At 45.0% G+C, this 15,326-nt stretch overlaps 1 protein-coding gene across 4 annotated transcripts in view; it reads right to left on the bottom strand.

Moving 5' to 3' along the window:
- Positions 1-15,326, bottom strand: part of STRN3 (striatin 3) — a 203,224-nt gene that overhangs the window by 86,301 nt on the left and 101,597 nt on the right. For all 4 annotated transcript variants that reach the window (XM_082275749.1, XM_082275750.1, XM_082275751.1 and 1 more), the window contains exon 7: positions 14,668-14,803. In XM_082275749.1, the coding sequence (XP_082131875.1) occupies positions 14,668-14,803 (136 nt within the window). The remainder of the gene's footprint in view (positions 1-14,667; positions 14,804-15,326) is intronic.

The following is a 15,326-nucleotide window of genomic DNA, read 5'->3' as shown; positions in this document are numbered from 1 at the left end:
CGAAGTCCTCCTCAATCATCAGCAGCTCCGGCTCTCCCATCTTGTTGGCCAGGCTTCTGGCATTGCTATACAAACCTCTTAATTTTGATCGGTTACATATATCCTCGTTTGATGTTTTTAGGCTGCTCTCTTGATTTTTTCCCCATACCCACCCTACCCAATGGGGATTAGGCTTTGCCACAAAAGTATTTATATACATGATAGCAAAACAGCACATTTCAGTTGCTGACTTTTACTTATTCTGCACTATGTAGATGAAAGGCTAACTATTTACATGTATTACAGGTTTGTGCATCTCTCTAGGGTCGTGGATTGGCATTGTAATGTAGACTCCAAGCAGTGGGTGGCAATTGAGATCGAGGATGCTCCCATCCCTTTTTTGGCATCGCCATGGCTTACTTCTCTGCCCTCAGACAAGATAAGGGACCACCCCCTGACTTCTCACTGTTACCCTCCCCTCTGACTCCCATTATAGGAAAACCAGACTTACCAGTAGAAGAGTGAAGAGACTGGACCAGCTATGGAACTCTCATCTAGTGGACATGTGCCCACAGGGTGGGCTCCCCTAGTGGACATTTGGCCACAGGGTGGGCTCCCCTAGTGGACATTTGGCCACAGGGTGGGCTCCCCTAGTGGACATTTGGCCACAGGGTGGGCTCCCCTTCCTCGCAGCCATCTCCAGGCTTTCATAACAACTTTGGATAACTTGAGCACTAAACAAACTTAAGACATTTTCAGCAGACTTTTCAGAAAGCGCACTACACCACGCATAATTACACTCCTTTTGAAGCCTTAGGTCGTAAGGTATTACTACTAGAAACTCAGTTTACACCACGACAAGTTGAAAAAATTCTCCTTCTGGCTCACAAATATTCTACAGCGAACCAATATCAGGAAGAAGAGTATAAAATTCTATCCTGATGGTACAGAGTACCTTGTGTACTTCACAAGACGGATAGTACTATCGCTGACGACGAGTTGGCAGTGCAATGCGGAGGTCGGTACAATATTCCACGTATTTTGGTCCTGCTCTGCTTTGAGACCTTTTGGGGAGGAGGGGAAGACTACTATAAAACTTTTGACTTCAGTCGATTTGAACAGAAACCTGGCCACATTTCTACTACCCTTGAGAGAAAGACCCCTTGTACGGAAGTGTATCTGCAGGATTTGGCCCGCTCTGAGTCCTCGCTAAGTTAAACCAGGCAGAAGCCCAGATTTTCATATTGGGACTTCGGTTTGCCTTTTGGGAGTATGACCCATTTGCTTCTCTCGACCCCCCCCAAACTTTCTCTTTTTCCTGCCTTACCCTTGCTACCTAGCTTTTGTAGCTGTAGATCTGAAAAATCGATAGACTTCTCAGAAGTTACGATGATGCATTAGTGTTAGATATGCCAGCATACCAGTTTTCTTTTATTTCTGTATTTACCCAATTAGCTATAATTTCACGAAATTATTTTAGGTATGTTTACTCTTGGGCCTAAAGGCCCCTTGGGTTTTGCCTATTTAGATCCTGTAGTATATGCAAAGCTGCATACAAACAGTCAGCAAACTTATTCATTGGCATTGTCTGTTCCTGGTCTTTGGTATATGCCGACTATGTGTTGGCCTATTGTATCCCTGATAAGTTTGGTAAATTTATTTAGATGACTTTACTTGTTGTATCCGAGACGCTTTGCCATAATAAAATAAAAAAACGAACTAGTTACTAATAAGAAATGTTTCTAGAGCATACACCTAAAAATTTAAAATTTAACAGAATCACTTAAAGTGGATGTAAACTCTCATATACACCCTGTGAAGTGACCAGCCTCAGATGATACAGTGTTAAAACAAATCTCCCTACATAAATTATTTGTATATCTGCTGTCTTCAGCTTTCTGCACTGGTAAGAAAAAGTGATCATGTTAGATTTTTTTTCTTCTTGTTCCAGCAATGGGTGTGGATTCTTGGCATATGCTGTGTGAAAGCTAATTGGAGGAAAGGTACACAACCCCCCCTCCACATAGGCAGAGGAAAGAAGAAACATGCAGAGCTGTGAATAGACTGGCTCTCTGCTAATATTCCTCTATGCACCCACTCCAAAACAAATTTCCAGCTGCTTTTATCTGCTGTGTAGGAGAACTTGTCAGAAGTTATCATGCTGCCAACAGAGGGAACTTAGAGCTTTGGAGAGAGACAAGAAAAAACACTACAGATATGTGCCCAGGTCAAATTTCACGAATGGGGTTTAGATCCACTTTAAACAGATTGAGATGTATATCTGGCTCTGTTTTTAATTTTGGAGAGAAGGGTGGGGAAGGGTTGAAACGCATTTGGGTTTTAACTGCAATTGGAGTGCAGACCATAAACACTTTGTGTTAACTGAAGCCTGCTATCAGTTTGTTCAAAGCGTTTGTTACCCTAACAATTCATATTCCTGATATGTGCCTGCTGTACCATGTATGGGTATGAGAAAATATCCGGTTCTCTTTGTATTGCTTCCTTTAAATAACTGACCACACTAAGCAGGGGAGCACTTTGTGGTCAGTTCTCTAGCTATGCTGGGAACTCAGTGTATTCTCTTCCAAAGATCAGACTTGTCCTGACATGCCCCCACTGCACAGCCATTCACTGGCAAGCTCAGTGTGCTTCTCCTCCCCAAGCGCTTATGCAGCTGGGAACAGAGGGAATGTGACCACTTATAAAAAAGGGAAAAAAGGTATTTATATTTTTTTGTAATCATCTCTCTACAAAAATGTTTTGCCTTTTATTTCTATTTAAAACTGAATGGGTTGTTTACAAGGCGATCGTTTACAAACACTTTAAGCATCAATTTTAAATTTTGTTAAAAGTCAGCTAGACATGTTTAAAGTGCACCTATGGTCAAAATTGAAAAAAAAGTTCCATGTTTCAAGTAGGTCTAGTTTACTCCTATTAATTTGAATGATCTTGACATTTGTAAAAACTTACTTTGATGATGATCCCCACACATTTACTTCCTTGAAATCTGTGACACTGTCACTGTGCCCTGTGAGGAGCCACTGCCGGGTCAGACATTTCACAGAGCCTGTCAGCTAAACTACAGATGTGCAGAGAAGAGGAGTTTCAATAAGAGCTTGGAATCACTGCTTGCAGAGTAAGGAACCATCTGATATGCAGTCCTTAGAAATTGAAAGTAAACCAAAGGAATGAGTAGAAAAGCCCGGAGGGATTCCAGTAATTTATGGATAGAAATTGACCGAGGGCAGGTAGTACTAATAAAAATATTTTTTAGGTTTATATTGGATTTTCAAATATAACTCCTTGTAATGCTATTACAATGCTTAAAGTAAAACATGAAAGTGTGCATGCTGCAACCATAGAACTATAGTGTGTTTCAAAAAGAATGACCCGATTTGAAAACCTTAGATCTGTAAAACCATACACCAATGGATGAAATCTATACTACTTGAACAGGCTTGGCCTAGAATTTCATACGACAGCCACTAGATCCCACTACTAGCACCCAAATAGATGCTAAACTCAGTCATTAAGATGGCGTTAATGCAACAGAAGGGGTTTTGTGTTCTCCAATTTAGCAAGACTGAGTCCGTAATAACAGTGCATCGTGCATTTCGACATTTCAGGATTGATCCACCAGTGGCAAAGAACATTCGTTGTTGGTATAAACCAGGGTGTTTAAGTGGAAGAGAGTCCAGGGCGACCACACACTTCAGAGGAGAATGAGTAACCAATTTGAGAGGCTTTTCAGTGAAGCCTGCACAAGTCTGCTTGATGTTCTAACCGAGAACTTGCAAACCCTTTTATAACTGTTTAGCATGTGTTAAGGTGACTTGCTTCTAAGGCCATACCGATTGCAACTGGTACAAGCTCTTTGTGTAAATCATAGAAGAAAACATTTAGATTTCGGTCATATGCTCTTAGACGACATTCTAACTGCGGTTGATTTTCAGTGATGAATAAATGTTTTATCCAAGCCATAAAGTTACACGTCACAATGTTTGCATAGAGGGACTTGAGAAGCCACATGAACTTGTACAGCATGAGCGAGATTCACCAAAAATGTATCTGTTTTGTGCGGTTTTCTTTAAAGATTCATGACCCTTTGAGGGAAACTTATGGGACATTCCTATCTTGAAATTCTGAAGAACTGTTTTTTTTCCCAAACCTTAATGTAGACTGTAAAGACTTCCATTTTTTAGCAAGGTAAAGCACTGCCACTTTGGTACAACCAAGTTTGTCAGCTTCAAAATTAAACACTGCCTCAACACTGTAGCTCAGACTTGACACTACACTATTGGTTCCCCAAGATCTTCAGACCAAGATCGTCCTGTGGCTTCTTGTGGGGATATGTAAAAATTGTTCATGTTCCACCATTACCCGCTGACTTAGATGAACTCAAAAACCAAATCATGGCTGCACTAACTTCTGTGGAAGACAACATGCTCATACACGGGACGAATTCAGCTATCGTCTTGATGTTATCCGTGCAGCAGATGGAAGGCACAGAGCATTTATAACATGGAACTTGGACTCTTTATAGTTTGTAATTTGTTATGCAAACGCACTTTAAATTGAATGTCAGCACTGCCACAAAGCTTGCTTTACACACAGCTTTTATACAAACTGAAGCCTGTATAAACCCAGCCTAAAAAAACGACAGGGTTACTAATCCCCCCCCCCCCCTATTCTTTTGTAAAGAGGGTTGCATCATTACAAACTAAGCGTAAATCAAGGTATAAGCTTTTATCAGTCAATATCTTTCTCACAGCATACATACTTAATTTGTGTGCACTCCCCGGTGTTGCTGGCAGTTTCCTTGCTTCCCCATTTCAAACTGACCATGCCAGGCATGAGAGCACATCAATCTCAGTGGTCAGTTTTCCGGCTGAGCACAGGCAAGACTTCAGCTGACACGCGTCCCCACTCTGCTCAGCCATTCACTGGGAAAATCCTTTTTCTCATAAATGTTTTGCCTTTCATTCCTTAAACTGAATGGGTTGTTTTACAAGGCAAGGGTTCACATATACTATGGGTTCACATATACTATAGTTGTCTGATTGATGCCTCAAAGGCCTAAGGCCACTCACATCTGCCACAGGTGGTTAGCCAGTTACAAACAAAAAAATACTGCATATTGGATGTGACACTTACACATCCTATCCAGGGACTTCAAGAAACCCTTGAGAATGGTACCCACCTAAAGAACATACTGATCACAGAGGGAGAACGACAACATAAGGGTAGGAAGGGATGAGGGCATATCTCAACTCAGACTGAAGCAGGTAACGCCAGAAGATGAGCAGGGATTGATCCAAGTAATATCCGTAAGGGTCTTTGAACCCGAAAGAAGAAGAACTCTGCAAACCTACCTAAACCTTGATACAAAAAAAAACAAAAAACAAACATTGTTTTAAGAATCAGTTTCACCCCGATCCAGTAATGCATCCTTAATGAACAAAGGGCAGGAGTTTTTTGCCATATAGCTAAAAACCTTTACCTGATTGCGGGCAGAAACAAGGAAGGAAAGTCTGGAGGAATTTCTTTTTAGAAATCTGCCATGTCATCAAAGGAGGACCCAAGATTCCAGGGGGTGTTCTGCCTGCTTACAATCCAGAGAAACACAGGGTTTTTCTTGTTTTCTTTTAAACCAGCCTCAAGAGGTTGATGTCATAATGTGCTAGTATGCACTGCGTATTCGCACATTATGACAGACTTGCGTGAAAAAGCTCTCAAGCAACGAGCGTTTACCCGCTTCAGATGCTTCTATCTTCACCCAGGTTCCTTCTGGGTTCATGCTCTCTTCTGCATTCATGGCACATGTAGCATTAACTACGCAAGAACAAATTGGGTCATTAGCCGGAGTTGACGGGAATATCTCCTTAAGGGCACAGTTTATGAACATTTTAAAATGGTACAAAACTGCAATAATTTTAGAAGGACAATGCAGTCAAGCATAGCACAAACTCAATGTCATCCAGCATAGAAACCAGGTCACTTGACCGGTCACAGGTAAGCGGTCAGTCCTTCCCTGAGGCGCAGCAATGTGTAATATCAACAAAAACCAGGTCAGTATAACGAGTCACAGAAGGATCTCTTCTCCGAATGGTGAGAAAAAGCTTGCATCCCTTCATCTAATGGATGACATTAGCATTCATCTGTCTTAGCTCTCACCACATTGAAACCAGCAGTGATGGAAAATCTGCAAAGAGCACCCAACAGTTCAGTGGAAGGGTAGTGCCTGGTGCTTTAGCCTGATTGACCTTACTCAAGTGCATCTTCAAAGACAGGATCACACCTGGGGATCCGCAGCGAACACCAAAAAAATGGACAATAGAGAGTCCAATTCCTGAAGGTCACATTCCAGGCATACGTTTAGGCTACCAGGGTCCTCAAAGCTTGTGCTGAGGAATTACGGATCAAGATAGTTGCTATTTATTGACCAGCTCTTGCTACAGCGTATAAAGAAGTCTTGAAGTCACTGAAAAAACACTCAAGCGACGCAACAGGAAACTTATTTGAAATCACCAGGTAAAAAAAAAAAGCTAACACACAAAAATTAGACTTTCAACAATCCGAGAAAAGGTATCCATCCTAGGGCACTAGCAAAAACAGAGGCATGCTAGGTAGGAGGAGGAGTTATACAGGACTTGGCTTACAAGTTTTTCTGTTAGCCAGTTCCCACCATTCTTGGGATGCCTGGGTGGCAGTACAACCCTACAGTTGCTGAACTACAAGCATGCAGATTACTGTAAATATGTTACTTGAGTACCTTACAGTTGGATTTAAAGCCCAACTATGCAAAATCAGAAAATTCCTCCTCGCAGTGGGACTTCTCTTGCACTACAAGGGTTCACTGTGTATTTAGCAGGACTATGGACGTATGGATGGGTCTTAATGTCAGGACCTTAGACTGCTAAAGCATGAGAAAAAGGCACTAAGGGGACCAGTCTAGCTGCACAGAGGATCAGATAAGTAATTTTCTTATTCATGCCATCTAGACCTAAATGAGCCATTAACTCACTACATTGAATTTTCTAGTGTTCTGGTGAAGTGAAATTATACAGTATTTTCAGTAAACACAGATTGCCTTATTTTTAAAATGTGTAATTATTTTAAACATACTTGCTCTTTGATATTGTAATATAGATATTAGACTAGAGGGAGTTTTCAGTGACACTGTCCAATTGACTGCCTTTTTCAACTGTTGAGATAACATATTGGGACACACAGGGAGTAAACTCCATTTTAACGAGTGAGCAGACTTGCACTTTTATTTTTAGAAGGCGCAATAAAGCGCAAGATTCACGAAAGGCCGAAAAAAATGGATTTTTGACTTACTGTAAAATCCATTTCTCTGATGTTTATTGACGAACACAGCTCCTCCTCTTCTTGACTACATGGGTTATGGTGCCCCCTACAGGAGTAGGACACTAGGTAGAAAAGAACTTGACTGCGCCTATGGGGCAGTCCCAGGGGGTATACTCCCACTCTCTGCTATAGGTACTTTTTGTTGTTAAAAGCAGTGTCAGAAGAAAAAAAAAAAACTCCATATAGGGTGGGTGTTGTGTCCGTCAATGAAACTCAGGAGAAATGGATTGTACGGCAAGTCCAAAATCCCATTTTCTTTTTTGTTTATTGACGGACACAGCTCCTCATCTTCTTGACTATGTGGGACATCCCAAAGCAGGGTCAAAACATGAAGGGTGGAAACAGCAAGAAAAAAATACGTCCCAAGGCTAAACATAGCCAACCAGGTAACATTGAGCTCAACCATAAAACTGGAGCTCACCTGAAAAAGTAAAAACACCCTCAAAGAGGACCAAGTCCTCCTAACAGCAGCCTAAAAAACCTTGTGGCCAAAGGAAGCATCCACAGATGTCAAAGCACCCACCTTATAAAACTTTGTGTACATGTGCACAGACAACCAGGTAGCCGCCTTGCAAACCTGCATCACTGACACCTGACGGAAGACCCAGGAAGCACTAAGCGCCCGAGTAGAATTTGCCCCAACAGGGAAAGGAGGAACCTGTCCCATAATGGAATAAGCTTGAATCACTGTCTGATTCATCTGGAAATGGTCGCAGCAGAAGCAGCCAACCCTTTTTGAGGTCCATCCATGACAAATAGTGAGAGTCTGACTTCCTAAAAGACTCCATAGCTGTCAGGTACACCCTGATTGCCCAAACCACATCCAGGGAAAGCAAGGCAATTTGCTTAGGATGCTGAGGCCTGGGACACAGGGAAGGCAACACAAGGTCTTCATTCAAATGGAAATCAGAAACGACCTTTGGATGGAATGACAGACACGGACGTAGAACCACCTTATCCTTGTGAACCACCAGGTAAGGTGAATGACAGGACAGCGCCGCCAGCTCCGACACCCTGCGCGCAGAAGTAATGGCTACCAAAAAGGCAACCTTCTGAGACAACATAAGCAGGGGAACCTCCTGAATGTTTTCAAAAGGAGGCTTCTAGAGAACTGAAACACCAAATTGAGATCCCTCTGCAGCAATGGAGGCCGCACTGGAGAAACCAACTGTCGAACTCCCTGGATAAAAAAGGTACGCACCAAGCAATGTGTGGCCAATGGACGTTGAAAGAAAGCCACCAAGGCCGAAATCTGGCTCTTAATAGTACTCAAGGCCAGGAGCTGCTCAACCTCCCGTTGGAGGAAAGCCAAGATCTAAGCCACCGAAAAGGAGTGAGGGTGAACCCTAAAAGACTCACCACGCAATGTACGTCTTCCAATTGGGATGTTAAATCTTCCTAGAGGTAGATTTTCTAGCCTTTAAGAGCATAGGAATAACCGATTCAGACAATCCTCTATCCTCCAGCACTTGGCTTTCAACAGCCAACCTGTTAAGGCCAGCGACTGTAAAGCAGGATGGAAGAGTTGCCCTTGAAACAGCAGATCATTCCTGAGAGGAAGTCTCCAAGGAGCATCGACGACCAGCTGTACCAGTTCAGCGTACCAAGACCAGTGAGGCCAGTCTGGAGCCACTAGAATGACCGGAACTCCTTCTGCTTCGATCCTGCGCAGGAGTCTCAGTAGATGTTTGAGGAGAAAAGGTGCAAATTAAACGATATTGACTCCAAGGAGCCACTAAGGCATCTGTGGCGTCAGCTAGGGGATCCCGAGACTGTGCCACAAATCTCTTTACTTTCCTGTTGAGACGAGAGGCCAGCAGATCAACCTTGGGAAAACCCCACCGGAGACGCAACTGATCAAACACCTCAAGATGAAGTGACCATTCCCCCTAGTCCACCGCCTGTCGACTGAGGTAATCCGCTTGCCAATTTTCAACTCCTGGAATGTGCACAGCAGAGAGGGCTGGGAGGATACGTTCTGCCCAGCTTAGAATACTGGCTACTTTACGAGCCGCCAGGGCACGTCTTGTGCCCCCTTGGTTATTGACATAAGCCACGGCATTGTCCGATTGAATATGTACCGGATACCTCTGAAGACGAACAGTCTAATGATCCAAAGTCTGATCGCTCGAAGTTCCAATACATTGATCAATAGCCTGGACTCTTCCCGAGTCCAGACCATCTGAGCACAATCTGTGCCGAGGACGCCACTCCACCTGCACAGGCTGGCATTCGTGGTGACGACCGTCCACTACAGGGGAAGAAAAGATTTTCCCTGACAAAGTGCCAGAGAATGAAGCCACCAAACCAAGGACCCTGTCGTACTACGGCTCTACAGGATCAGATTGTCTAGAGACTGAGGATTCTTGTTCAATTTCACCAGGAACTCTTTTTGCAGAGATCTTGTGTGGAACTGTGCAAACGGAACCGCCTCAAAAAGGTAGACATCAGGCCCAGCACCTGCATGAAAGATGACCGTCTGCTGGACAGCAGAAGCTGAATAGCAATTTCTGGAGTTTTTACAGAGGAAGAAACACCCTGGCTGAGGCAGAGTCCAGAGTCAGACCCAGATAGTCCAGACTGGTGGACGGAACTAGAGCAGACTTCGGAAGATTCAGAATCCAACCGAACCCACTCCGAGTCCACAGAGTAATCTGCAAGTTGTCCAACAGAGCAGTCGGAGACTCTCCTCGCAAAAGCAGATTGTCCAGGTACCCCAGTACAGCGATCCCCTGCTGACGCAACAATGCTAGCACTGGGGCCAACACTTTTGTGAAGCCTGAGGAGCGTAGGCGAGATCAAAAGGTAACGCCACAAACTAATAATGCTCCTTGCCCACAACAAAGCGGTGGAAGCGCTGGTGGTCGGCACATATTGGGATGTGAAGGTAGGCGTCCTCGATGTTGATGGAAGTGAGGAAATTCCCCTGGTGTAGGGACACCACTACTAGGGCTGGGCGATATGGCTGAAAACTGTATCACGATATCAGTGTTTCATATCGGTCGATATCGATAATTATTGATATTTTTTATTACCCATTTAAAATAAGTACCCTAGGGTGAGAATGCAGGGCGGCGGGCATGGTGCAGGAGAATGCAGGGCGGCTGGCATGGTGCAGGAGAATGCAGGGCGGCTGGCATGGTGCAGGAGAATGCAGGGCGGCTGGCATGGTGCAGGAGAATGCAGGGCGGCTGGCATGGTGCAGGAGAATGCAGGGCACTGGCATGGTGCAGGAGAATGCAGGGCACTGGCATGGTGCAGGAGAATGCAGGGCACTGGCATGGTGCAGGAGAATGCAGGGCACTGGCATGGTGCAGGAGAATGCAGGGCACTGGCATGGTACAGGAGAATGCAGGGTACTGGCATGGTACAGGAGAATGCAGGGTACTGGCATGGTACAGGAGAATGCAGGGTACTGGCATGGTACAGGAGAATGCAGGGTACTGGCATGGTACAGGAGAATGCAGGGTACTGGCATGGTACAAGAGGATCCGGGGTTGTGGGCATACTACAGGAGATGCAGTGCTGTGGGCATGGTACAGGTAGACCATGCCCGCAGCACTGCATCCCTTGTAGTGTGCCCGCAGCCCTGCATAATGGCAGGTAGTGAAGCTGTTTCACTTACCTGTTCCAGAGGCGCCTTCATTTTAAAAATGGCGCCGCCACGTCATTGCGCACGCGCCGCCACCACTCGTGTAATTTCGGCTATTCCCGGCCTCTCCCGAGCGGCGGCGGCGCGTGCGCGGTGACATGTATGCGACGGGCGGCGCCATTTTTAAAGCTTAAACCCGTCGGGAGCGGACTTTTCGTTTTATTGTTCAAAGTCTTTTATTGCTATCGATCACGGGACTATCGCGATACATATCGGTATCGTTTTATCGCCCAGCCCTAACCACTACCATGCGAATGGACTCCATTTGAGCCTTCTGTACCAGTGCAAAGCAGTTTAGGACCTTGCGGTCCAGATATGGACGTACCTTGCCTTCCTTCCTGGGAAATTTAAACAGGTTTGAGTAAAAACCTTGAAAACGATCTGATGTCGGAACCAGATCACCCCTTGAAGTAACAAGTCTTGCACTGTCCCAAAGATTTCCCTTAAGCGATCTGGGGACCAGTGCAGGTTGGAAGGGTAGAATCTTTCCGGAGGATAAGATCAAAACTCGATCTTGTAGACGGAGCGAATGACTTAGTGGACCCACTTGTCCTGTAACAGGGAGGTCTATGGATCCAGAAACCAATAAGACGTTTCCCAACCCCAGACACGGGTAAGGACGCCCTTCATGCAGAGGAAGTCTTGTCCGCAGGTCTTGCAGAACCCGCTCGTGGCTTGCCAGACCAGGTCCTCCTAGAGCACCCAGCGGGAACCCTTGTCTTGAGACCCTGAGGGACAAAAAGGCCTCTTGTGAGGAGAAAAGATAGGCCCTCCGTCTGACGGGGCTCCTTACCCTCTGAATCCTGTGGAAGAGTACTCTTTTTCCCTGTGAGGCCTTTGATTATATCATCCAAGGAAGCCCCAAACAGGAGATCTCCCTCAAATAAAAGATTGGATAAGGCCTTCTTTGAAGCCTCATCCGCAGACCAGCATTTCAGTCAGATAATACGCTGCAGGACCACTGCGGAGACAGACAGTCTAAAAATCAAGGCAGCTGCATCCAAAGAGGCGTCACAGACAAACTGTAACCCTTTGACCAATTGATCCGCCAGCTCATCAAAGGCAGGGAGGAGCTGTTCTCCTTCCTGGTCCCGGTGTAGAAGTTTTGCCTACTCTGTCATAGCTTGCGACACCAGGGCAATAGTAAATACCGGCCTAAGAGCCGAAACAGCCACAGTGAACATATGGCGAGTCAAGGGCTCCAACCTCCAATCAGCTGGATCTGTAAAGACTGGGAACCCTTCAAGCGGAATTACGGTGGCTTCATTCAACCCGGAACCAAATCTATCTTAGACACCAAGGACTCCTGGACTGCCATCAGTGCACTCAGTTGTTGGGACCCAGAGGGCCCAGCAGCCTCAGAGGGAATGGAGGTGGTGAAATATGCTCCAGGGACTCCCATTCATGGAGAGGGGAACCCACAAAAAAAAAAAAAAAAAAAAGTACATCACACTGCAAGGGACACGCCACCGCGCTGTTAGCACCACAAGGCCCAGCACAGAGCACTACCGCTGCTACAGCAGAGAGGGAGAGAGAACCCCACAAACTCACCACCACCAATCAGGCTCTTCGAGCATCGAACTAGCTGCACACCATGCAGCGATCAGAAAGAGAAAAATCCAGGGATCAGCACTAGAGGCCGAATCACCGCCAATCCGGCTTTAAAAACCTGGCCGCCGCTATTTTCAATGGGAAATCACAAGAAAATCGTAGCTGAGGCTACACAAACATTGCCGCCGATCTGTAGCATAAAAAGCTAAAAGAAAATGGCAGCCCTGCACGGCACCACCCGGTTCCCGGGGGGATCCCAGGAGCTCGAAAACAATCCCAACAGGAAGGAAGGCCCTGGCAGGCGCCCCCCATCAGGCCCAGTCCCCTCCCAGAGTTCGGGATGCTCCCCACCCACCCCCATCGCCAGCTCAACACCCAGACAAGCTTAAAAAAGGTATGTCCACCGTGTGGGGGGGGGGTGACAAAGGCCTGCAGAAGACCACCGAGAAGGTGGGGGCGCTGTCTGGGAAGGAGGTCCAACAATCCCAGGGATGGGCCCACGTCCACCCAAAAACCCTCCAGGGTTAGAGGGGATACAAGTACTTACCACACCAGCAACAGGGTGGGCACTGCTCCAGACAGACCACCGCTCCATCGTAATGTGGGTGCTGTCGGCCAGGAGGAAAGCTGCGACTCAGGCTGAAGCCAAGTTGTATGCGCCCTCGTGAGACGTTTAACTCGCAGGCCAGCCCCTGGGACTATGTCGCGGCTGACCTAGTGCGGAGCTGCGGTCGCTGGCCAGACTTAGGGGGCCCTCTGGATCTAGATTATCCAGTCCAATTGAGTGTAGATTTTTAACAGGAACAAAATAATAAAGAGAGGAAAAATTCAATTAAAAAAAAAATAAATAAAACAACAAGACCAGAGATCCCAGCAAGGAACTAGGTCCTTAGTCCGGACTAAGCAGAACAAAAAAAACTGAGTACCTATAGCAGAGAGTGGGACTATACTCACATAGGCGTAGTCAAATTCTTTCCTGCCTAGTGTCCTACTCCTGTAAGGGGCAGCATAACCCACGTAATCAAGAAGATGAGGAGCTGTGCCCATCAATAAATGAAAGAGAAAGCAGGACTTGAGCATGCAATGAGCAAATATGGCTACCCACCTAGAAAGTAATGTATTACCACTTTTATTAAGAATTGAATCTGCTGGAAGGCAGAAGCAGTAAGCACAGCCAAGTCATTCAAGCGTTCGGTAGCCCAACACTTCATATTCCTGATATGTTCCTGCTGTACCATGTACTTGTATAAAAAAGTATTCTTGTTGATTTGTATTTGCTTCCTTTAAGTGAAATCCCTGGTGTCCTGCAGGCCCCTCGGATTTCCTATTAAAAAACTGACCACACTGTGGTCAGTTCTCTAGATCTGGGAACTCTGTGTACTCTACTCCAATGATTAGACTTGTCCTGACAATCCCCCCACTGCACAGCCATTCACTGGCAAGCTCAGTGTACTACTGCTGCGTCTCCTCCCTCCAGCTCCTCTGCAGTTGAGAACAAAAGGAAATGTAATCATTTATAAAAAAGGTTAAAAAAAAGAAAAAAAAAAGGCAATTGTTTTTTATAGCTTTACAAATGTTTTTTCCTTTTATTACTATTTTAAACGCAATGGTTAGTTTTAAAAGGTGATCGTTTACAATCACTTTCAGTAAACAAAAATCTACTAGAGTGGAGAAATGCAATAAATTTTTCTAAGCAGCAACACCGCCATGCATTGTAATACTGAAATGATCAGATTACTTTGATAGGATTACATTTTTCTGTATACTATAGCATTAGTCGATACATACAAGGACAAAACCGTAATCACCACGACTTAGAAAAAGGTATGTAAATGCTGATACCACTGGGCCAGCAGCAATCCTATTATGCAGTATTTACCTAGCACATAGGGTGACAATGACCAATTATGCACATTTACACCTGGGTTGCACCTTTGCTTTGGCTAACATCCTGTAGTGTAGAGCAGCCAGCTTTTATTGTGAGTCAGTATAAGACTTTTTGCAGACTTCCTTCATCTAGCATTTAGCATCTAGTATTTGGCAAATTCTTTGAATAGCAACGGGTGTCAATCAGTTTTATTAAATTAAAATGAAGGATTGACTGCTGCTCTTACCCCACTCAGTGCCATCTCCTGAACTTCTGGCTTCACCTGCTCCTTCTCCATCCTCTGCCGTCACAAGGAAGTCAAATTCTTTCAGTGCTTCCTCTGTATCTTCAGCAAGTTCTGCAGCTAAACCTTCATTTCCAATCTGTGAACAAGAGCAGAAACTCTAAGCATGGTTACATACCATGTTCGATTATTTATATAAATATAAAGCAGTCAGAACATGGGAATAAGGGCTCCTTTGTATACGGTCTCCCAATAAAGAGTATGAAGAGTCTAACAAATTTCTAATTTTGCCCCTTCTGGTCTGTAAAGAATGAAAAAAGAAAAAACTAATGCAGCCACCTAAGGACTGGTTTAAGACAATATATGATGTCTGAGTTTAAATGCACTAGGCTATCGCTTTACGGACATAGTCAACAATGAACATGGAGTTTGATCCAAATTGTTTTATACGTGATTATTAAATTCTACAAATACTGTAGCTGCTGACATTTAATATAAACTTACCTGTCCAGGGATTCAGGATTTTGGCACCGCAAGCCGATTCTTCAAAAGAGAAACAAGACTGTCACCAGTCAGTGTCCCTGACCACCACCACAGCAGTCATTATGCTCACATGTACGATGCTCTCTGAAGAGCCATCCGTGTTTGGGTCGCTCTTCAGA

This window comes from Pelophylax lessonae (assembly GCF_965119305.1).
Source record: "Pelophylax lessonae genome assembly, chromosome: 13".
Taxonomy (NCBI): domain Eukaryota; kingdom Metazoa; phylum Chordata; class Amphibia; order Anura; family Ranidae; genus Pelophylax; species Pelophylax lessonae.
The sequence above is the reverse complement of the archived record's forward strand: the minus strand, read 5'-3'. Positions and strand labels throughout refer to the sequence as shown.